This window comes from Rhineura floridana, chromosome 4, assembly GCF_030035675.1.
Source record: "Rhineura floridana isolate rRhiFlo1 chromosome 4, rRhiFlo1.hap2, whole genome shotgun sequence".
Lineage (NCBI taxonomy): Eukaryota > Metazoa > Chordata > Lepidosauria > Squamata > Rhineuridae > Rhineura > Rhineura floridana.
In genome coordinates this window covers 180,994,585-181,018,932 of record NC_084483.1, presented here as the reverse complement: position 1 = coordinate 181,018,932, position 24,348 = coordinate 180,994,585, and the positions used below count along the sequence as shown (strand labels likewise).

Genomic DNA, 24,348 nt, shown 5'->3' with positions numbered 1-24,348 from the left:
ACTACAACGTAATGTATGCTGTTTCACACAACAACGCAGACACAATCCAACAGTGGCATACAGTAGCGAGTGTATGAGCGCCGAAGTGATTCAAAGACAACGTCCAGTCTTTTAGTTAAGATGAGTCTTTTTACTGGCAAAGCTCAACAAGATTCAAACAGACAGTAACAAACACCTTCCTTCCACGAACTTAACAACCCCCACACTGTGCAGTTTCATTTTCAAGGTTTTATGGCTTCTGTGCCAGCTGCTGCGTCCTTGAGCAGCTCTGCCTTTTAACCCCTTTTTGTCTTTCTGGAAAACCAGACTCTTTCCACCATTAGCTGTCTACAGATCTCAGGGTGGGTCACAACAATTTAAAATACAACATTAAAAACTGTTTAAAACAAATTACAATCACAAGAATACATCTCAAGTGTCATAGGCCAGGATAAAGTGGTGCATTTTCAGCATACACACACAAAAAGTACAGTGAAGGTGCCAGATGAACCTTGCAGTGAGGGAATTCTACAACTTAGGGCCTGCCACAGAGAATGCCCTCTCCTGGGCCACCACCCCCCAAGCCTCTGAGGACAGTGGAACAATCAAGAGGGCCGCCTCTGCTGATCTTAACACCAGAGAGGGTCTGTAGGGAAAGAGTCATTTTTCATATATTTGTTATCTAGTTTGTTAAGGGTTTTAAACACCAGAATGAGCACCTTGAACTGGGCCTAGAAACAAACTGGCAGCCAATGCAGCTGTTTTAAAACAGGGGTTACATGAATTCTAAATGGAACTCCAGCCATAATTTGGCCGCTCCAGGTTGGGCAGCCACACACACAGTGTGTTGCAATAATCCAGTCTGGGTTAGCAGAGGATGGAGTGCATTGGTCAAGTCATTTCTGTCCAAAAGCAGCCCTAGGTGGTGAACCAGGTGGAGCTGGAAAAAGGCACTTCAAGCCACCAAGGCCACCTGAGCCTCCAGTGACAGTGTTGAATCCAGGAACACCTGCAAGCCACGGAATTGTTGAACTGCTGACATGATAACTAGAAACCTGGAGAAAACTCTAGAAATATACATAAACAAGCACTAGAAAAATATCACCTTCCATATTAACCCATATATCTCCAGACTTGTCATATGCGCACAAAAATTCTATGGATAAGATAGATCAGCTCACGGTATTTATACAGAACAGTCCAATTATTTACCTCTGATGATAACACTGAGATTTGTACATTTATTGATCACTGAGGAGACCTGTTGTGGGTTGAAACGCACTTGGTTCTCACTATTATTGTTGTTCAGACATCACTTTACATTGTTGTGTTCCAAATGACTACGTTTTAGAAACTTCATTTCTATGTCTTATGTATGTTCGTATTATTTTAAAAATTAAGCTGAATTCTTTTTTTCTATATATATTTAGCAGCAATTTGCTTTTAAAATGTGCATACCCAATTTTGAGCCTTAGTCTACCAAAGAGTGGTCTCCCATATCTACTTTCTGGAAACCCACATCTTCCTGAGACGCTCCCGAAGGATACCATGGTCAATAGTATTGAAAGCCACAGAGAGATCAAGTAGAATGAGCAGGGTCACACTCTCCCCATTTCTCTCCCAACAAATGTCATCAACTAGGGTGACCAAGGCAGTTTCAGTGCCATGGCTGGGCCTGAAGTCAGACTGGAATGGATCCAAGTAATCAATTTCCTCCAAGCATTCCTGAAGCTGGACTGCCACCACCCTCTTGAGCACCTTGCCCAAAAAGGAGATATTTGCTACTGGGTCCAGGGAGGTTCTCTTATGGAGGGGACACACCACCGCTTCCTTCAAGGTGGATAGTACTTCCATTTCCAGTAAAGTATTAATCACTCCCCAGACTGACCCAGTCAACCCCCTACGGCTAGTTCTAAGAAGTCAAGATAGGCAGGGTTCAAGTGAGCAGGTGGTCAGCCACACTGCAGGCATCCTCAGGCTGCAATAATTGAACTGATCCAATACAGATTAAGTAGACAGTGCTCTGGACTTGCTCTAACTGTGGCATCCAACTCTCTCTGAATCTGAGTGATTTTGTCCCTAACGTGCCTTGCAAAATTGTTAGAGCAGGCCTCTGAGGGTATCAGAGCAACACTCTCTTGACCAGATGACAAAAGCCCATTCGCCACTCAGAAAAGCTCTGCTGGACAGCTACTTGGGGGCCCAATGATAGCAGAGAAGTAAACTTTCTTTGTTGACACCACCAACACATGTTAAGTGTAGTGGTGTAAAGTCACCTGCATTCATTGAGGTTCAGACTCAGATTTATGCTAGTTGTGCTTTAACCATCAACCCCCATGTCATCACATGTAGGACACCACTAGAGTATCAAGGTGACTTACATGCTCCATTCCTGAGCATTCAGGAATCCATCAGATTCCATAAGTCTCAAGAGTGGACCATCTCAATGGGCCCCCCACCCTGCAGAATGGAGTAGCTGTGTTCAGCCCAAATCTCACCTCCATGACAACGGATTCACAACAAGCTCCCCAATCAATGGAATATTACCAATCCGCTCTGTGGCAAAAAACAAGTTCAAAGTCTTGTCAGGCCATATGAGAAAGTAAAAGCTTCCAAAAACTTCCACATGGCCATACTAGAGCAGAAAAGGGAAAGAAGCCTGAAGCTCACTTCAGCTCCTTCTTGCAACACTAAACTATGGTTTAGCATTACACTTGAACCAACACAATGCCGTTTAGTTTTCTCTTCGATATGCATTCTTCTCTGTTTACTGTAAATAAGTGACTGCAGCCATATTCTAAAATAATGAAGACATGGTACATTTACTACCTTCTCATGTTTGGATCCTATAAGAAGGTAAGTGGGACCTTGTTCTTTAGGATGGATGACAATTGTATAATGTGTTGATAATAGGCTACGGCCACTGGCCTCATAATCTTCATCGGAATCACAGGACCGGTCAACTTCTTCAACTTTAGCCTCCCAAAGCTGTATCTGGCCCAAAGGAAACTAGAAGCAAAGACATTAGCTACGGTCAATAAAAAAAGATACATAATGATAGGCATGAAGAAAAACTGACAAATAAAAACATATTAGGTTTTGTTTGTGTATGTATGCACACATACACACACACACTAATTAGCACTCTTGTTGCCACTGTCCTAGCAATAGCATACACACATTTCCAACCTATGAACCAGAATTACAGGTTCAGGTTTTGTTTTCCCATAATAAATGCTGGATTTATAAAACAGACTGTTGGTCTCACCTGAAAGGTGGTTTTCCCAGGTATCATACCATCAGGTGGGTTGTAGCACCGCCTGGTATCCAAAGGCAGGAATGCATGAGAGTCAAGACTTCAGCTGCTCCTTCTGGCTTGACCCCAGTCCATTCCGGATGAACTGTACACCGGGTCCGTGCATCTCTCTTCAGAGAGAAAACTCTCAGACATAAAATAAGGAGTACTAATCATCATAATACACATCTTGACTCCAAACAGGAAATATGCACAAACAGTAAAAAAACCCATAATGAACAGTAAAGAACAGCCTTAGCAGTAACATGTCTCATGCAGATAATGTAATACAAGTAATGCAATTCAAACTGGATTGAGCAGAAACACAATAGAAAAAAAATATCTTCAGAAAAAGCTAGGCAGCTCCCCTCAACAGGAAGGGTCCTGATGGTATGATACCTGGGGAAACCAGGTCCGTTTTCCTCAGGTAGCATACCATCAGGTGGGATGTACCAAAGCAGTCCCAGTAGGGTGGGCCCAGGCTGCCTAAGAGGAAGACAGTACCTATAATAGAACTTGCCTACCAAATGAGGTGTGCACCAAAGCATAACAATCTACTTTATAGTGTCTAATAAAGGAATTCAGTGTGGACCACACAGCAGCCTTACAAATATCTGCAAGGGGTTCATTGGTTGTGAAGGCAGCCATGGTGACCACCGACCTTGTAGAATGGACTGTGACATTTGGAGGCACTGATATCTGAAAAAATTCATAGGCCAGAGTAATGCAAGCCCACAGCCAATGAGAGAGTGTTGAGCTGATGACCTTCTCCAAGCTCCTTGGATGAAATGAGACGAAAAGAGACTCAGACGAATGTCCCAGGTCCTAGCCAGGTAAACCTTTAGAGCTTGATGTACATCCAGGGAATGCCAGGCCTTCTCAAGGGGATGAGTTGGCTGAGGACAAAAGAATGGTAAGACAATATCCTGACTACAATGGAAAACAGAAAACACTTTAGGTTGAAAAGTAGGATTTGGACGTAACAGCACAGAGTCCTTGTGGAACACACAGAGGTGACGGGCAATGGACAAAACTGCCAGATCCAATACCCTCCGGGCTGAAGTAACCACTACGAGAAACAGGACTTTGTACGAGAGCAAACATAATGATGTCGTCTTGAGAGGCTCAAAAGGAGAACATTGCAGTGCCTTTGAACGTTGAAGGACTTTTGTAAGGCTCCAAGAGGAAAACCAATCGACTACAGGTGGTGAAAGGAGAAGAGCCCCTCTCAGGAATCGCTTGACCAAGGGGTGTGTTCCAAGGGAAGACTGGTACGATTGCACAGACAATATGGATGAAATGGCTGAGGGCTGCCTGAGAGTATTAGGCTTCAGACCCATCGAGAGACCCACATAGAGGAAATCGAGTAGGTGATTAACTGTAGCACTGGACGGACCGACCGACCTGCTGTTTAAAACACCATGCAGTAAAGGCTGACCACATGGCTTGATAAATACGGACTGTGGAAGGCCTTCTAGAGGCCAAAATGGTAGCTATAACGTCCTTAGAGAGCCCTGAATGCCTCAAGTAGCTCCTATCAACACCTAGGCGGTCAGACTCAGCCAGTTGGGATCTGGATGACAAACTGGACCCTGAGACAGCAGATCTGGCCAAAATGGTAGGTGTCATGGTTTCTGGATTGAGAGAGCAAGTAGATCCGAGAACCATGGCCTGCATGGCCAGTAAGGTGCCAGGAGAAAAATTTGAGCCCGTTCTTGACACATCTTCCTGATGATCTGCCCCAGCAGAAGAACTAGAGGGAAGGCATAGAGTAGCCGTCTTGGCCATGGAGTTGACAGCACATCGATTGCTTTAGCGCCCTGTTGATGATATTGTGCGAAGAACAGTGGAAGCTGAGTGTTCTAAGTGGAGGCAAAGAGATCTATTGTAAAGGGACCGAACCGACATTGCAATTGAGGAAACACCCTGGGATGCAGTTTCTACTCCCAAGGAAGAGCCTGTTGTCTGCTGAGCCAGTCTGCTGAAGTGTTCCGCCCTCAGGGAGTGTAGGTGATGTTCGGCCCAATTAAAGATGAGAGTCAATTCCGCTTGGAGGGCCCTCGACCGTGTGCCCCCGATGGTTCAAGTGCACTTTCACACTGACTTTGTCGGTTCGAATGAGAATGTCGGTCAGATGGAACTTCTGATAAAATGGATTAGAGCCAGATGGGCTGTGTGCAACTCCAGCAAGTTTATGCTGAGTTGTTGCTTAGCAGCCATCCACTGGCCTTGAACAAAGAGGGAATTGCAATGGGCACCCCACCCCAGGAGATTGGCATCGGTTGTAATCAGAGTCTTCTTGGGTTCTCTGAAGGGAGTTCCTTTCTGCTGATTCTCACGTCACCATCCACCAGCAAAATGAGGACCACGGGCAAGGTGGAAGGTGTACTCTCCTGTGACTGGAGTTGGTGATGTCCAGCTGAAAGGGCAGCAGAACCCACTGGAGTGGTAGGGTATGGTGATGAGCCCAGGGGACAATGTGAGTGGAAGATATTAACAGTCTCAGGGCCTTGGCTAGAAACATCACATGTTCCATCCTTCTGGCCATCAGGTGGTGAGCTATGTGGATGGTGGCTGCTATCTTCTCTGGGGACAGAAACATCATTACGCGAGCTGTGTCTAATATGGCCCCAAGGTGCTGAAGACACTGTGTCAGAACCAGGTGACTCTTCTCTAGGTTGAAGAGGAAGCCATAGGTCCTCAAAACTTCAAGGGTGAGATGCGTGTGGGTGGATGCCTGAGACATGGTTGTGCCTGAACAAGGAGACTGTCCAGGTAGAGACAGATGTGGATCCCCTGGAGCCAGAGGTGCACCACCAGAGCAACCATCAGCTTTGTGAACACCCTTGGAACTGATGAGAGACCAAACGGTAGTGCCCAGTACTGGAAGTGAGCCTTGTTGTAAGCAATTCTCAGGAACTTTCAATGGGTTGGCAGGATAGGAACATGCCGATAGGCTTCCTTCAGATCAATAGAAGCCAAAAAGTCCCCTTCCTGGAGTGCTTCCACAATTGACACCAGAGACTCCATCTTGAAGCGCCAATGCCTGACAAAGGAGTTGAAGAATTTGAGATCTAGGATTGCCCTCCACGAATGATCTTTTTTGGGTACTGTGAACAAAATGGAGTAGACATCTAAGTAAAATTTGGCTGGATTCACTGGCTCTATAGTGCCTATAGAAAGCAAGTGATCTATGGCCTCTGTCATCACTGCCCGCCTCTCAAAAGAGGCAGGCAGGGAGGACGGTAGAAACCTGTGTGGAGGGACCTCCCAGAATTCTATAGAATAAGCATGAATCACAGTATCTCGCACCCAAGCATCCATTGTTACATGCCTCCAAGCGCTGGCAAAGTGAAGAAGACTGCCACTTATTGGGATGGCGTCAGTACTAGTGCTGCTGATGTACCCCCACAACCAGAGGGTGGAGTATGCCTCTGATGTCCTGAGGACTGATTCTGGTTGTGGCCAAAGAAGCACTGTCTGTTCCAGCAGCCTCTTGAAGAGCAAATATCACGGCCCCTGTCGGCAGGTTGTGAGGGCCGAAAGGACTGTTTGTATGGATAAGATGAAGATCTGCGGGCAGCTCTGCGATTGTCTTGTTTAACTGTAGCTAGCACAGGTTTCCTCTTATCCTTGGGATTGACCAGCACTGCCTTGAGGGCCTCATCCCCAAACAACAGGGAGCCCAAATAGGAGGCTGTGGAAAGGTTGATACGAGCAGTGTGTCAGCATCCCAGTGGCATAGCCAAAGGGTCCAGCGAGCTACCACACCTGTGAACATAGTCCTAGCAGCAAACTGTTGAATCGAGCATTGCATCTGCCACAAATGCTGTGGCCTTGTGTAGCTTGACCAAGGTCTTGCGAAGTCTAGCCGGGTCCAGCTGAGGATTATCAAGTAACTCATCAAGCCACATCATGGAGACTCTGGTGATCAAGGAAGCAGCACAGGAAGCTCAAATGGCATATGCTGAGGTGTCATGGGTTCAAAGAGTGAAGTCCAGTCTCCACTCAGATGATTCTTTGAATTGAGAGTCACCTTCTTTAGGAAGGAGAGACCTGGAAACCAGACTCAAAATGGGCACGTCCACTGCAGGGACCTTTAGGAAATTCATGAATTCAGGATCTAGTGAATAAAACTTGTCATACGGCAAAGCTGTCATATGGCGTGCATGAAAAGGATGACCCCATTCCTCCTTCACCATTTTGTCAAGAGGGTTGGGAACTGGGAAGGAATGAACTGAAGACTTGGGAGCTTTCAGCACTTTAGCCCCCTTGACTGGGGCAGATGAGGGTTCAGGCAGCGGCCCGTCAAAACCCAATGTGGTTAAGGACTTGCGGAATAAGGCAAGATAGTCTGAAGACTGAAACAGACGGTGTGAGCAATACTCCTTCCGACTCCCTGCTCCACTCCAACTCGTCCCCCTCAGGAGTGATGAAAGGATTGAATGGATCAGCCTCAGCCTCTAATGCATGTTGAGCCCGTCTCCTAGAGATATCAAAGGGGTTGGGGGACGAGATCCATTGCTGCTCCTGACATTCTTCAGCTGAGGGTGAAGGTCAGGCCTGATGCATAGAGACAAGGGCGGGCCTTCAAAGCTCAAAGGAGATGGAACCCAACAGAACATCTCTGAATTGAGGGAGGAAGGTCTGGTTCAGAAGAAGGCCCTGCAAGGTGGTGAGACAGTTGTAAGAGGATCCAAAGGCAACTGAGGCTAGGGTGAAGCTGCAGACAGCCCGGGTTGCTCAGCTGAATGTAAAGGTGTAGGGGTCGGTGGTTGTGTGAGGGGAACCCCTGGTGAGGAGGTATCACTGCAGGCTGGTTTGGAAAACCTTGAAATTCCTCCTCAGAAGATTCAGCAGGCAAATGGAAAAGAGCTTCCAGCCTCTGCTGACCCTCAGCGGAAACGCCATGTGAAGAAGGGGACTGACATAGTAAGCTCACCTGTAAGCATTCTGCTTAGCCGAGAGGAGTGATTTCTTAGCACATTTGGAAGGGGAGGGGAGCAGTTTGACCTCAATGCAGCCAAGTCCTTTTTCCTTTTCCTACTTTAAAAAAAAATAAACTCATTACTTCTTCGCTTTCTTCTGTTTCCTCCTTTTCCATGCTTGTCCCTTTGTGTAAGGTAGAGAATAAGCAAGAGGAGACTAGAGACAGAGAGGCACTTGTGACAGAGAAGAAAAAGGGAGACAAGAAAGACAGGAAATCAGCAACACAAAATGGCGGCCAAAGAAGAAGGGCCTAGCAAATGAGGTGGAAAAATGGCGGTCAGAGTGCAGAGTCACTGACACTGCAGCCGCAACCTTCAGGGCAAGCCTCCAGGAACAATAATGGGAGAAGCTTAGAGAACCTAGCTGCACCACTGACTACCAGGGCCTCTCCTGAGTTGGAGGAAAAGGAACAGAGTGGGGCAGCAGCCACAAGCTCCGACAGGCAGGCAGGGTAAGAGACAGGGAAGTTGCCGCCATGAGCTCTGAAAGGTAAGCGGAACAGGAGGAGAGAGAGCCATTGCTGCCACCACGAGCTCCAAGGGATGATCAGAGCTGCAGCTTGAAGTTCCGAGAGATGGGCAGCGGGGACAGGCAGATGAGGCAAGGGCAGAGGAACGGAACTGTATCGGCGAGCTCCGAGAGCCAGGTGATGGGTAAGGCAGAGGAGGAGAGGGAAGAGGAACAGAGTCGCAGGCATGATCTCTGCAAGACAGATCTGAGAAGCTCCGAAGCAGAGCCAGAGCTAGGACTGGCTAAGGTCTGAACTGAAGATAGTCTGCAAAAGAAGCCGTGTGGCCAGGAGGCCTGGTGGGACTTCGTCCGCAGAAAAAAGCCACAGCCACCAAAGGAAGCAAGGCCAGGGAAAAAACAAAGAAGAAACCTCGGCACAAAAAGGTTTTTTAAAAAATATACAAACAAGAGAAGGAAAGGCAAACACTGAACAAAAGAGGGAAAAAATGATACAAGAAACAACAAGGAACAGACTCACTGAAAGAGAGCTAAGGCTGAAAGGATCCCCCTAGGACAAAGGCATGAATGGACAGGGGTCAAGCTGGAAGAAGCAGCTGAAGTTTTGACTCTCGTGCATTCCTGCCTTTGGACACCAGGCGGCGCTACAAGCCACCTAATGGTATGCTACTGGGGAAAATTACCCCTGTGCTCCCACTCACACTGAAATAAATTAGAGTACTGAAAAGTGTGTGTGGGGGAGGAGGAAGAGACAGTACTGTAAAGGATACAGGCTAACGCTAGTTAGTAGGTAGGCAGGTGGGCAGACAAAGGGAACTCAGGTAAAAATGGTGAAAGGGCATAGAGGAGCAAAAACAAACACCTAAACAAATAAACAAACCATGATTTGAAAAACAAAATACAGAAAAAAGTTCCAAAAATGAAAAGAGATGGAAGATGATCAGTATCAGTGTTCTGTCACGAATAACTATGGTCTATAATATACAAACAAAAAAGCCACAAGTGCAGTATTCAAGAGCAACATATCATGAAATAAGACATGGACTTGTTGATGTTCTGCAGCAGTCAGCTCCAGTCTTGGAAGTGTTCTTTTCTCTGGGTGAGGTGAACCTCCTTGCAAAGGATGGAGGTGTTGGTCTATTACCTGCCGACAGTTCCAACCCAAAACAGTTTGCTGCCTGAAGCACAGCCCAATTGGCATCCCACCCTCTGCTAGGGTCAACACTTTCAAAAGTCTTGCTAACCAAATCAGACAGCAATACCTACCTTCAATTCTTCCCCCATCCCATAATGGTGCTTCCTGGTACTTCACTCTGCTGCATAGCAAAGCCTGCCTAGCCACAGAGGATATGCCTGTCTGAACTAACAGAAGTAGTTAAGAGCTTTATGAGACACAGCTTGCAAGAAATTCTTGTGAGGTTACTAAAAGAGACCTGGGGCAAGTGTCCAGTGTATGTTTGCATCTGGAAGAATGTTCTTCATTAAATAGTTTACCAGAAATTTCCCATAGAGGAATACACATTCTGTATATTCTTAAATAGTTACAACATTATAGATGACTCCACGTCCTCTGTCTCAGAAGAACTGAGAAATGGCCTCAGAATTTCCCACCATGAAGTCGCAAGTAACTAGAAATAAATTCTAATTCCTTAATAGGTTAAAAAGACATACCTTATCTTCTTGGCTACGGAAATAGTACAAAGTTTTCCCAACCAACATACACCACACTCTCTTAGAATATCCATGTTTCACCTGCAAGTGAAGAAATTGAAGGATGCCTAGTATGTACTAAGCATGAATCAAGAGACTCCTTTAATTTATTGTATTTTAAAAACACAGGGGACCATTTTTGAAAATAGAAACGTTGGAATGGTGCCATTGAGAGATTTCCTCACAAAGCAAATACTGCAGTGGGGACTGCACTGGGGAGGAAATGATTAAATTCCCCTTCCACGCCTGCTCTGACCCCATTTGATCACTCTGGTCCCTTAGCTACTGCAATTTGCATTTTTTAAAACCTACAAGTTGAATCAAAGATGCATTTAATGTCACATCTAGTTTGGCCCTTAAAATTCTCAGATAAAACTAAGGACCATGCTAAGCTTTTCCAAGAAAGAATGCAAAAGTAACCTTGGGGAGTATGCTCTCAGCTGTCCCTAAGTACACTTAGCCTGGGTAACAGGTTTTGCATAAAAGTTGTCATTTCCTTTGGCTTCCAATTCATTGAATTGGGCCAGGAGACTTGTGAAATTAGAAGTCCCATGTATCTTGACAGGAAATGACACTTTCAAGCATGCTCAGGAGGTTCCAGGTATAAGGATAAATCTATGAGGCCTTTGCTGTCCACAGGAAACCCTTCCCCCACACCAGACCTCCTCCTCTTGCAAAAGTAAGGTTGTTTGGAGGGAACTGACTCGCAGACCTAAAGCCAGCCTAAAAGTGGCACAGGGGGAGGAAAGAAAAAATTGGTAATAATTTTTTTTTAAAAAAAAATAGGGGGCAGAAAAAATTAGGGGGAAGGACCCCCTAGGCACTCCACAACTATGAGCCTGTTGATTGGCAATGGTCAATCCATATGAAACATGCTCAAATTTAGAAAAGTTTTGGGCTCTGAATTGGGTAGTTCATATGTTTCAAAACTCCTGTTTCTGAAATTCACCAAAATCTCTAATTCTATCCACTAAGACAGAATGGCTAATTTACAAAAACAGTGCACATGATGGGAGAACAATACAGTACTGGAGAATAACGATTTCTACCTTGGTAAGTAAGCCTTTCATGACAGGTTTGACTTCTGGTTGAATGAAAAGTGGACTTGCAGCCTGTACTTTAAGAACATTCTGAAGTACTTTGATCCATTCTTCTAATATATTTGGGGAATCTGCAGTCAAGTAATAGGTTCGCTTTTCAGTAGTCAGCTGCAAAGTGATAGAAGAAATGTTGATTTGGGGTAATACAAATCCTCCTCCTACTGATACCTACATTTAAACATTTAGCATGTAATAAATAAGAGTCTGAACTTGCTAATTCTACTGGGGGAGAGGCTATTAAATATTTAATTGAACAAATACTTATTTACAAAAGCAAGCCATCAACAGATGTTTAAAATTCTCATAGTAAATTCCTAAAGGATCATTCAGTTTCCATTAGAAATGTATTAAAGTCTCCTGAAAAATGTTGTAAATCTTATCAGGAGTCATTTCAACTTCCTTCAAATTTTCAACTGACGCTTTACCCAAACAGGAGCCTCCTAATTCACATTTGGAGACAGTTGGAGCTGAGCATGCCTGCAAGTTTTCAGTGTCCACACAACTTTATCCTCATTAAGATGCCATCCCATATTATTTTCCCACTGGATTTACTCTTCCATTGGAAAATCTGATAATTAGAAAACTTGTAGAAATGGTAAATTTGGATTAAATAGGGAAGAGGGTATGGCATTTTGATCATGGAGATGTTGCTAAAAAATCTTGTATGTATGAGCAGCACCTAGTTTTTAATAAACTGCTGTGTGGAAGCACTCTGAGCTCTACTGAAAATCACTGAGTAAGACTAATAAAAAGTCATTATTCATGACAAGTACTTTTAAAATACAATTAAATAAGAAGGGGTTGTCTGTCCATGTGGACAGAGGACACTTTCTTTCAAATACATAAAGGAAGCACCTGAACTGTTTGCTTTCCATCACCCCTTACGATACGGCTGGATGCACTTAGTTCAATTTGACCTTGGGGTTTCCGTATTACATCACTCTGTAAAAGAAAAAAGTTACACAAAGTATTATTAAAATACGGTAACAAGTCATTAGTAGTTTTATACATCTAGGTTCTCATTGTTCAAGAACTGACAGCCACCTTGGAGTTTTTGATTAGCCTGTAGATAAGAGGTGTTGAAACTGATGAAACACCTTGGATGGCTCAGCATTTAGATATAGCTATATGTCTGATTGGTTATATTTATTTTTAAAAATGTTCTAGGTTTTTATTTTATTGCATTAATATACTATCCTTCCTACAAGATGTTCAGTGTGGTGTACATGGTCTTTCTCTCCCCACCCATTTTATCCAAACAGTTGTCATGTGAGATAGCTTAGGCTGAGAGACAGTGGTTGCATTTGGTTGATTATATCTTGGGTTAATAAGCTGAGATATCCATGAACCTTTAGCCTGTGCACACAGTTGGTTAAACCAATTTTAAATGATGATTTAGGATTCTAGCTCATTCCAAAACCGGTAACCATGATTTATCAGTTTGGGCAAAATAGGAAAGAGACTGTTAGTCTTACCTGAAAGGTATTTCTACATGTGTAAATATGTCTCCAGGTGGGATGTGAGCTCCTCCTAGTATTCAAAGGTAGGAATGCTGTTGCTTCAAAGGAAGTTGTACTCTCCGCCCCCTCTAAAGTCTCAGTTCACTTACAACCAAGCTAAGGACTAGAAGGCAAAAGGTACATAGAACAGAACAGTAACTTAATACATCTGAACCAACAGAAAACTAACTTTGGAGCTGTAGCCTTTGTTCTCAGGTGGAATGTCAAAAGGTGTCCAATTACAAGATGGGTACAAGGCTGCCCTAGTACCTCAGGAGAATGTGTTGGAGCATTCTTTCTTAAAAACCATCTTAGCTGAGGCATAGAAATCAATTTTATAATATTTAGTAAAGTATTGGGGCTCAACCAAATGGCAGCTTGACATACATCTTGAAGAGGAGCATTCAGTGAAAATGCTGCAGAAGTAACTGCCACCCAAATAGAATGAGCTGTGATTTTTGTTGGTGCCTGCAAGCATATGAATGTATAAGCTAGAGGTATGCAGGCCTTAAGCCAAGTGGCAAGACTGCTGCTGGAAATCTTTTTTTTCAACATACTGAGATGGAAGGAAATAAATTTTGATAGGGTGGAAAGGAAAGGGACAGAAAGTTGGAAGGATAGAATGAATTGGGATAAAAGATGGATCAGTCCATAGAACCACCACGTCCTGATAAAATATGCACATGTTTTTGGCCATGGACAAGGTATTCAATTCCGACACTTGTCTCACTGAGGTGATTTGATGACCAGCAGGAATGAAATTCAAGAGACAGCAGGTGCAAGGAGATTGACTTTAAAGGTTCAAATGGTAGTGTTTGCAAGATAGCTAGCACTGTATGTAGATTTCAAATAAGCAAGCAATGTTGCACTGGCTGATTAGTAAAGGCACTCAATGGAGGAATCTCTTCAGGAATGGATACACAGTGTGTCTGGATGATTAGATAGAACTGAAGACAGAGCCAAAGCTTGCTGTAGACTGCAGACTGATCTGCAAGAAGGATGGCAGTTCTTTGACCTTGGATCTCTGTGGGCTGAACATGATTATCCGCACACCATTGTAAGAAGATGGACCATGTAGATTGGTAAACTCTAATGGTGGATGGGTGTCAGGTGGAGAGAATAGTTTTCACTACTTCAGCTGGTTTCACCTTCAGCAGATGTTTCCATTCAGTTTCCAGGCAGATATGTTCAAACACACCGGGTTGTGATGCAGAAGAGGACCCTGCAATAAACATGGCAGGATGCACTGGAAGATGCCATAAAGGAGTCACTGCTAGCTGACCTATCTTGGAGAAACATGGACTTTACAGCCATAAAGGGGCAATCAGCACCACCATGGCTTTCTCTTCCTAAATCGTCTGGGAAAGCAGCAGCATGGGTGGGAAAGTGTACAGTTGACTCAGCGGCCATGGGGAATGCAGAGTATCCATCGCTCCACTGTCGGCATGTGTTGTGAGACAGTCAACTCAGAAGGAACAGGAAAGGGGGAGGCATGAGTTTCAAGCACCTCCGCAGTCAGAAGGAGCAGAGTTGGAGATTGTTGTGTCTGAGCAGGATAGAGGAGGGGAACAGCCTGCTTTTCAGCCAGTTCCCATGAGTAACGTTCTTGCAGAGGAGCAGAGCGCGCGGCCCCCAGTCGATGCACAGGATCAGTGGGAGGAAGCTTCAGAGTTAGAACCAGCTCCTCCTTTCCCAAGCAGTTCCCATGAGGAATCCAGTGTGGCGCCACCCGCTGACCTTGAGCCTGTTGCTCGAGAGCAATTGTCTTCCGATGAGCAGTTGGAGGCGCGCCCCCTCTCCCCCCGTTCCCGTGAGAAACGGACAGGGCAGAGACAGGAATTACGAAGGAGTCAGAGATTACGTTCAAAGACATTTCCTTTATAAGCCAGCCGTCGGCAGTGGGGGGTCGTTGCGTCAACTTCCTTCACACGTTGCAGAGCATGTCTAAAGTATAGTTAGGGACTTTAGTGAGTTAGTGTAGGTTTTCCTATGAAGCGCAATGCTTTTGATGTATCTATTACTCTAATAAAACGAGATTTACTCGCACACACGCACCCGCCTCATTCTTTCGGCTCTGGACGGGACAGCATGAAGAAGCAGAAGAAACACCTGATCTGGTGATTCTGCCAAGATGCAAAGAGTTTCACCTTCATCCAACCAAAATAATCCTGTGGTTGTTGAAACAGATCCTCTACCAGCTTCCACTCTCCCAATAGTAGTTGTTGATGACTGAACCAATCCACTTGTGCCTTTTCCTCCCTTCTGAGATGTTTTGCTCCTAAACTGCTTCTTGCTTCTCCCCAGTCAGCAGCAGCAATGCCTCCTTTTGAAGAACTAAGGACTGCCTTTCCCTCCCCCAGTGATTTATGTGTGCCTTCACAGTTGGATTGTCTGTTCTTAGTAGGAAGTGGTGAAGATCCATTAGAGTGGTATAGTGTTAAATGACAAGCTGCACTGCGTGTAGTTCCAAGCAGATGATCAACTGGTGGGCCTCTTTGGGGGACCAAGTACTCTGTACCATTTTTTTTTGCTGCAGTGAGCACTCCATCTGGACATACTTACACACAATGTTACAACTGTTTTCAGCAGATCCACCAGCAGAACTCACTTTTGTAAGTGACACTTCTGTAGCCACCAATGGAGAGTTGTCCTGACCTGAAGGGACAGTGCAATTTGAATGTAGCACCTGGACATGATGGAGACTTGGTGGGGTAGAAGTGCCCACTGTAAGGGAGAACGATAGTGAGCCCAAGGTGTGACCTGAATCACCAAGATAATCATGCCCAGCATGATTGAGCCACTTCATTACATCCCCTTATGTCTTGCCAATAGATCTTACTGCCTCCTAAATTTTCATTACACAAGCTGGAGCTAGGGCATGGTCCCCTGTAAAGTGCTGATCAGTGTTCCCAGATACTGGAAGCACCTCACTGGGGATAAATGGCTTTGGGGAATATTTTCTAAGAAACCATGACCATATATGTAGGCAAGGTTTATCTGGACATCCTCCTGAGCCTGAATCAGCAATGGAGACTGGTTCAACAAGTCATCCAGGTATGGATAAATATGTATTCCTTGCAGAGAGAGGCCACCAAGTTCACCACTATTCTTGTGAAGACCATGGGGGAGATGTTACTCTGAGGGCATTGCCCTGTACTGGTAATGTTTGTCTGCATGAGAGAATTGGGGATAGCAACGATAATCCCAGTGGATGGGAGCATGTAAATATGCCTCAATTAAGTTGATGGAGGCTAGACGGTGTATTTGCTGCAAGGCCTCCGTAATGGATGCCAGGGTCTCCATGTGGAGTTTCCAAGACACTATGAACCGAGTTAAATGTTTCAATTCCAGTACCACATTGATATTTGCAAGGCCAGCCCCCTTGCCACTGAATGCACAGGGTTGAGTGTTATTGCTTTCTCCCTTCCTCCGTGTCTACATAAAGTCCTTGTATGTTGAACATTAGTTCACTTAAGCTCACAGGTTATCAACAGCAATCATCTAGTGTAGGTGGAGAATAGAGGAGACCCCACTCAAGAATTCTTGAGTCTTGAGAGGTACCAGAAATTTTCTAGCTGGGAGTCAGACTTCAGACAGCAGAACAGTCTTTATAATATATGCTATTTATTCATATCTTGCAGACTACAACTAATAAAATGCATTCTAGGTGACCTTAGCAATTACTGCACAAACAGAAAAATAGAAATATATATCAGCATGAAATAAGTTGCTGGATATCCATTTAACATCAAAGTAAAAGACTCTGAAGACACATCTTAGTTAAAACAAGTTACAATAGATGAAGGACTGAGTTAAACTCTAAGTCATATTACAGAGCCAAAGTTACAAAGTACCTGGAAATACATGTCATAATACATCACCCTTCAGATGTCAAAGATGAAATAGATGCATGATTCTCCTGCATTCTTTGACCCCACTCCAGCAGAGCTGAGGGATCCTGAGTGCGATACAACCTGGCTTTTTATACACATTTTTATCTAAGGAAAGGTGTGTTCCTGTGGCCTTATCTTGCTACTGCCTGGTCATGCAGCTCTTTACTGTGCCTCTTTGCTGCATATCTTTATGCAACCTCATCAGGCTCTCCATCAGGTCGTTAGCCAGATGCTCCCAGTGAGTCTTTTATTTTCAACTCCCTGGAAAGTCTGCTTTGCTCTGTCTGCAAGTATCAGCCACACCATATAATAAGCTTCCTCTTACTTCATGTTGACAGTTAACATAACACATTGGCTGTCTGCCCACACATCTTATCTTACACTGTACTCCACTTTTGTAAGAAAACATTGCTTTGTTCAGAAGGGAGGGTTGAAAAAACCCATTTTCAAAAGAAAACATTTTTCCTCTATGCTACTTATGCAATACTAAGCTACTAGCTAAGCCATTATAATCTTATGTAAATGATTTCAGCACATTATATGCATATTTTAAGCCATTATCTGGGCTGGCCCATTACAACAGGACAAGTCTTGCTGTCCTTCAGCACCACAATGAAGTCTGAATAGATGCCAAATAAGACTTCTAACAGCCTCAGTGTGATGGTCTGCTATGTCCACGAGATGTTGAATCCCTATCTGCACAGTCCCTCCTTGTCCAGTTGGTTGACACTGGGGAGGGAAGAAAATGATGGGATGATTGACACACTGCAGTTCCAAATGAAGGCCCTAGCTAATTGTGCTGAGGATCCACTGGTCTATTGTGATGGACTGCCTTCTGCCTAAGAATTGGAGAAGACTCTCACTGGTGATGTTATGGTGTCAGAATTTTCACTTTCCTCCCCTGGGCTGCCAAAATGTACCAAATGCTGCTGCTGCCCCCTATGCTTGGAGTTTAGGCCTGGCCTATTCAAGAAAGGTCGGAAACACTGAATATGTCTCCCTCTTGCTGTTGATCTATTGGGATGAAAGGGCTGCTAGGGATGAAAGAAACATTGAAAGGACTGTCTTTCCTCTTTGTTTCCCAAAGCCATCATCTTCTTATCCCAGGACCCAACCAAATCATCATTCAATGCCTCTTCATCAAAATGTTTGCCTACAACAAACAGCTCAGAAGACAGATTAAGCCACGAAGTTGGGCCCGTCTCCCAATAGTGCAGCCACAGGGCACTTCTCATTATCACTCTTGGGCTAAGAATTGAGTTGTGTTCATGGTAGCATCAGCTATGAGTGCTGTTGCCCTGGAAATTTTCAGAAGTGTTTTGCATAGTCTGTCAGCATCTTGTTGGATATCATCTAGAAGATCCTCTAGTCACAACAAAGAAGCTCTAGTGAAAATAGCACACGGCGCTCTAATGGACAGTCGTCTCATGAACATGCTTTAGCCCTAGATCCAATTAGCATTGTGTGGGTGTCTCAAAATTGGGCATCCCTATCCTTGGGATGCAGACAGCTGAATACCAGTGCAGCCACAGGGCCATCTATAACTAGCAGCTTCAGTTGTTCCATAAAAGTTTGGTCTAAAACTCAAGAATGATTAGAATATGCCACTAAATGCTTTTTCTGCAATGGAATGTTCCACTCTGATTTGAAACTACTCTTAAGATGTTGGATGAAGAAGAACAGACACACCTCTATATGTGGATGGGGCACTAAAATTCAGTGCTGCCATAGCCTTACAAAGCGAAGGCAAGGTTGTATTATTACAAGAAGCAGCCACATTCTGAGTAGGCCATGCTCCTGGATTGGAGCTATTCTGTGCCAACTCTCTAGATAGGTCTGACAGGAGTGCAAATTTAATTTAAGCACATCAACATTCAAAAGGAATGAGCCCTTGGCCATTTCTCTGATCATTTGAGGCTGTGGGTCAGGAGTGTGTGTCTTGAAATTCCTCAGAATACCACAACAGAAGATGTTCCTGAAACACCAAACTGCTCTCTAAGCATTTGTAAGGTTACTTCCTTCTCCTCAAACATTTCGTCAGCCCTTTGATCTCTTAGTAAAGAGCAGGAAGCCTGCTGCAACCTCCAGATGTCTGCAATTTTTGAGGTGCCCCAAAGTCACTGCCACCTCCGTAGAAATCTTCTCACAAGTAGGGCCTTCCAGCACAGATCAGGGCTTCTCCTCTCCTGAACTGCAGCTGCTGCTGACCTGGAAGGACTCCCAAAATCTGGCTACTGCCAATATGACAGGGCCTGACATTTCTTCTATCAGCAGAAATCATCCCCATGCTGGCTGCTGCTATAGCTAGGCTCCTAATGAACTCCAGGGCTATCAGAAGCAAATAGACTTCTGTGTCCTTCCCATCACTTCTACAGCAGGCTTACTCACAGCACAAGGGGAAACAAAGAAGAAAAGCAGAGGAGGGAGATAACGACAAAATGGTGGGTTTTAAAAAAAATCTTTAGATGGGAACAAGAACCGACAAGAAGAACTGGACAAGAACTGAAAAAAATCCAGGAAGAGAATGAAATAGTCTCATGCTGAGGGGAGTAGTGACACTGAGGGAAATAAGATCACATAAAACAGCAGAGGCATATGATGGTGACATAGACAGTTAACCTCCGAGGGAAAGAAAAATTGACACCATAAGAAACAAATATATTTGAAAAATGAAATGGACTGCCTTCAAGTCAATTCTGAGTTATGGCGACACTATGAATAGGGTTTTCATGGTAAGTGGTATTCAGAGGTGGTTTACCACGGCCTTCCTCTGAGGCTGAGAGGCAGTGACTGGCCCAAGGTCACCCAATGAGCTTCATGACTGTGTGGGAATCTGAACCACAAGAAAACAAATAACCCAGCGAATAGCCAAGTAACAATCACAACAAGCCTGAGTAAGACTGGGTATTGCACTGCTCCAAAGGCATTGCACATCTGCTCCAAGCAACAGCAGGAATGAACTGACACTTCAGATGCAGAGAGAGAGAAAGAGAGACAATATACAACTTCCTTTGAGGCAACAGCACTCCTTCCTTTGAGCACCAGGGAAACCTTACATCCTGTCTAAGGACATCTTCCACTCAGGGAAGAACTATGGTTCACTGCATTTCATTAAGGCATGCCGTAAAAGAAGAAGGGGCTGCTTGAGTGAATGGCTTGTGCATAAGTAACCAAGGTATTTTAATCCCAGCACAGCCAGAAACATTCTAAGACAGCCTTTCCCAACTAGTGGGCCACCAGATGTTGTTGGACCACAACTCCCATCAGCCTCAGCCAGCATTACCAATGGTCAGGAAAGATGGGAATTGTGGTCCAACAACATCTGGTGGCCCACTAGTTGGGAAAGGTTGTTCTAAGGTCAGTTACTGAGAAGTCTTGGTTTAGTGGAGATTTGAAACTTGGTCTCCATAGTCCTAGTCCAGCATTCTAACCACTACCCCACACTGGTTCTCTTTAAGGTAAGGAGAAAAAAAATACACACAGAATATATATACATCAAAAATAGTTAGAAAAGTACAATAATGATCTGCTCCCTACTTCTTCAAAGGGCAAGAAGTCCAGGGACAACTATATAAGGACTGGCTCCCTTTGGATGAGACAGCACACAAGACAGGCATCACAAGAAGTGTTTTATTTAGAAATATTCTATCAGAGCTTGTTGGGAGCTAGCAGACGTCTAAAATTACAGCAAAATTGCTAATCCTGCATTAGATACCTTAATTCAGTTGCTTGGATATTTATAACTCTATCTATAGGCTACTTCTAGACCCCCTAAGCACTCTTGTTTCTCTCTGTGTTGATGTGTGTCCAAAATAAAACTTGATACATCCTGTTCCTCTGTCTTTTCCCTAGCTGAAGCGTGCCATCTTTTAAAGGAAGAGAGATTTGCAGTCATCAAAGGACATTGTTATACTTTGGGTAAGGTCCCAACCAACCGATTTTTGTCCAATGACAGGCTCATTTGCAACAATCAAGTTAGCCAAACTCATAATACCATACAGCATTTGCTTACCGGAGATTTGTAGTACAGTAATTCACCTCCTTTCAGTACAAACCACCGTCGTTTCCAAGTCTTTACTTTACCACCCATTTTTAACAAATATCCAGATTTTTCCAATGGCTCCTATAATTTAAAATGGATTTTTAATATGTTACAAAGTAATTATTTATTTTATTTCCTTAGTTATACAGCTAACTGCAATACAGAAGTGTAAAGCTAGATTGATCCACAAATCATACTGATCAGGAGGTGTGAATTAATAAGCCAAATCCATGGAAAAGCTCCATTGTCACGGAACGGAGCCTGTCATCATCTCAGTAATACAGTAGGGCTCCGCTTTTCGGCGGCTCATTTTTCGGTGTTCCGCTAACATGGCGGCTTTCAATTAGAGTAAGGCCCCACTCATATGGTGCTTGTTCCGCTTTTACGGCATTTTTCAGGCGTTGGGCACCATTTTATTGACGGAGTTCCACTTTTTGGTGGGTTTCGCGTTTAGGTGGGGGTCTGGAACGTAACCCACGGTATGAGTGGGGCCCTACTGTATAGCCTGCTAGCATAAACACAGCTGCATCTCCTTTCTGCTTTTTCACTGCTCCTCCTGTACTCCTCCTGATCAATCAGCTTCTTTTCATCTTGCTAAGAACTAACTTGTAAGAGCTTATTTTTTTGCTGGGGGGGCAGAATTTGAATTAAACATATATAACTCACATATAGCTCGCTTGTAGCTCTGCAGTGGAAAGTGAAAAGGTACCACTCTGGTTAATGTTTCAGATAATGCAAAAACTAGAAGAGATGTTAGAAGGCCATAGGGCATTTGCAAGGGTGTGTTTAATTATACAGTTGGGCTTGATTTACATTCACTGGACTACAAGGTATGTTTGTGTGAGAAAGTTGTTCCCTCCATCTTAGGCAATATGAACAACTTCACACCCACAGCCTTGTCATGACTGGGTCAGGTTTGTGGATGGCTGTACCTGCATATACAGTACATCTGACTCTATATTTTAGCCAACTGTTGTTATATGCCTTCAAGTTGATTACAACTTATGGCGACCCTATGAATCAGCAACCTCCAATAGCATCTGTTATAAACCATCCTCTGTTCAGATCCTGTAAGCTCAGGTCTGTGGCTTCCTTTATGGCATCAATCTATCTCTTGTTTGGCCTTCCTCATTTTCTACTCCCTTCTGGTTTTGCCAGCATTATTGTATTTTCTAGTGAATCATGTCTTCTCGTTATGTGTCCAAAGTATGATAACCTCAGTTTCATCATTTTAGGTTCTAGTGATAGTTCTGGTATAAATTGTTCTAACACCCAATTATTTGCCTTTTTCGCAGTCCGTGGTATGCACAAAGCTCTCCTCCAACACCACATTTCAAATGAGCTTATTTTTCTTTTATCCCCTTTTTTCACTGTCCAACTTTTGCATCCATACACAGAGATCAGGAACACCATGGTCTGAATGATCCTGACTTTGATGTTCAGTGATACATCTTTGCATTTGAGGACCTTTTCTAGTTCTCTCATAGCTGCCCTCCCCAGTTCTAGCCTTCTGATTTCTTGACTGTTGTCTCCATTTTGGCTGTGCCAAGGTACTGATAATCCTTGACAAGTTCAATGTCCTTGTTGTCAACTAAAGTTACATAAATCTTCTGTTGTCATTACTTTAGTCTTTTTGACATTCAACTGTAGTCCTGCTTTTCTGCTTTCTTCTTTAAATTTCATCTGCACTCATTTCAAATCATTGCTGGTTTCTGCTAAGAGTATGGTATTGTCTGCATATCTTAAATTATTGATATTTCTCGTTTCAATTTTCACATCTCCTTCATCTTGGTCCAATCCTGCTTTCCATATATGTTCTGCATATAGATTAAACAAGTAGGGTTATAAAATACACCCTTCTCTCACACCCTTTCTGATTGGGAATCAATTGGTTTCTCCATATTCTGTCCTTACAGTAGCCTCTTGTGCAGAGTATAGGTTGCGCATCAGGACAATCAGATGCTGTGGCACCCCCATTTCTTTTAAAGCATTCCATAGTTTTTCATGATCTACACAGTCAAAGACTTTGCTGTAATCTATAAACACAGGGTGATTTCCTTCTGAAATTCCTTGGTCCGATCCGCTATCCAACGTATGTTTGCAATATGATCTCTGGTGCCTCTTCCCTTTCTAAATCCAGCTTGGTCTGGCATTTCTCGCTCCATATATGGCAAGAGCCTTTGTTGTAGAATCTCGAGCATTATTTTACTTGCATGGGATATTAAGGCAATAGTTCGATAATTACTGCATTCCCTGGGATCCCCTTTCTTGGAATTGGGATGTATATTGAACGCTTCCAGTCTGTGGGCCATTGTTTAGTTTTCCATATTTCTTGACAATTTTTTGTCAAAGTTTGGACAGATTCAGTCTCAGTAGCTTGTAGCAACTCTATTGGTATGCCATCTGTTCCTGGTGATTTGTTTCTTCCAAGTATTTTAAGAGCAGCTTTCAGCTCACATTCTAAAATTTCTGGTTCTTCATCATAAGATTCCTCCGTGAATGAATCTGTCATCCTGGCATCTCTTTTATAGAGTTCTTCAGTGTATTGCTTCCATCTTCCTTTTATTTCTTCTCGGTCAGTCAGTGTGTTCCCCTGTTGATTATTCAGCATTCCTGTCCTTGGTTTAAATTTCCCTTTCAGTTCTCTAATCTTTTGCAATAGGGCTCTTGTTCTGCCCTTTTGTTGTCCTCTTCTATTTCTATACAATAATTATTATAATAGTTATCTTTCTCCCTACTGTAGTCAGACCATGTAGTCGCTGTATTGTTGCATTTAGGGTTCTAACCATGTTTATGTCTCCTTTTGCTTTTGCTTTCCTTCTCTCTTTAACCATTTTAAGAATTTGATCAGTCATCCATTGAGGTCTTTCTCTTTTTAATTAGAGGTATTGTCTTTTTGCATTCTTTCCTGATAATGTCTCTGACTTCACTCCATAGTTCTTCTGGGTCTCTGTCAACTAAGTTTAAAGCCTCAAATCTGTTCTTTATTTGATCTTTATATTATTCTGGGATGTTATTTAAATTGCATTTTGGTATTATGATCACTTTGTTGTTATTTAGCTTTACTCTGATTTTTTATATTACCAGTTCATGATCTGTACCGCAGTCTGCTCCTGGTCTTGTTTTTGCAGAAGGTATGGAACTTCATCTTCTCTTGCCAAACATTTAATCAATTTGATTCCTATATTGACCGTTTGGTGATGTCCAAGGTGGACTTTTTCAGGAGTGGTTCCAGCCACTCCCTTCCGCAATGATGCATTGACCACACCCTGGATCTGCTCGGTCAAACAAGGGTTGAGAGGACATGTTGCTGGCCACATTGTCGCAAGCACCTTGTCCATGTCATCAGGCCACATCAACTGAAACCATTCCC

At 43.7% G+C, this 24,348-nt stretch overlaps 1 protein-coding gene across 10 annotated transcripts in view; it reads right to left on the bottom strand.

The window, feature by feature from the left end:
• Positions 1-24,348, bottom strand: part of PLEKHH2 (pleckstrin homology, MyTH4 and FERM domain containing H2) — a 167,218-nt gene that overhangs the window by 33,437 nt on the left and 109,433 nt on the right. For all 10 annotated transcript variants that reach the window (XM_061625395.1, XM_061625389.1, XM_061625386.1 and 7 more), the window contains 5 exons: positions 20,946-21,056; positions 12,397-12,483; positions 11,491-11,649; positions 10,403-10,483; positions 2,809-2,988 (listed from right to left, as the gene is read on the bottom strand). In XM_061625395.1, the coding sequence (XP_061481379.1) occupies positions 2,809-2,988; positions 10,403-10,483; positions 11,491-11,649; positions 12,397-12,483; positions 20,946-21,056 (618 nt within the window). The remainder of the gene's footprint in view (positions 1-2,808; positions 2,989-10,402; positions 10,484-11,490; positions 11,650-12,396; positions 12,484-20,945; positions 21,057-24,348) is intronic.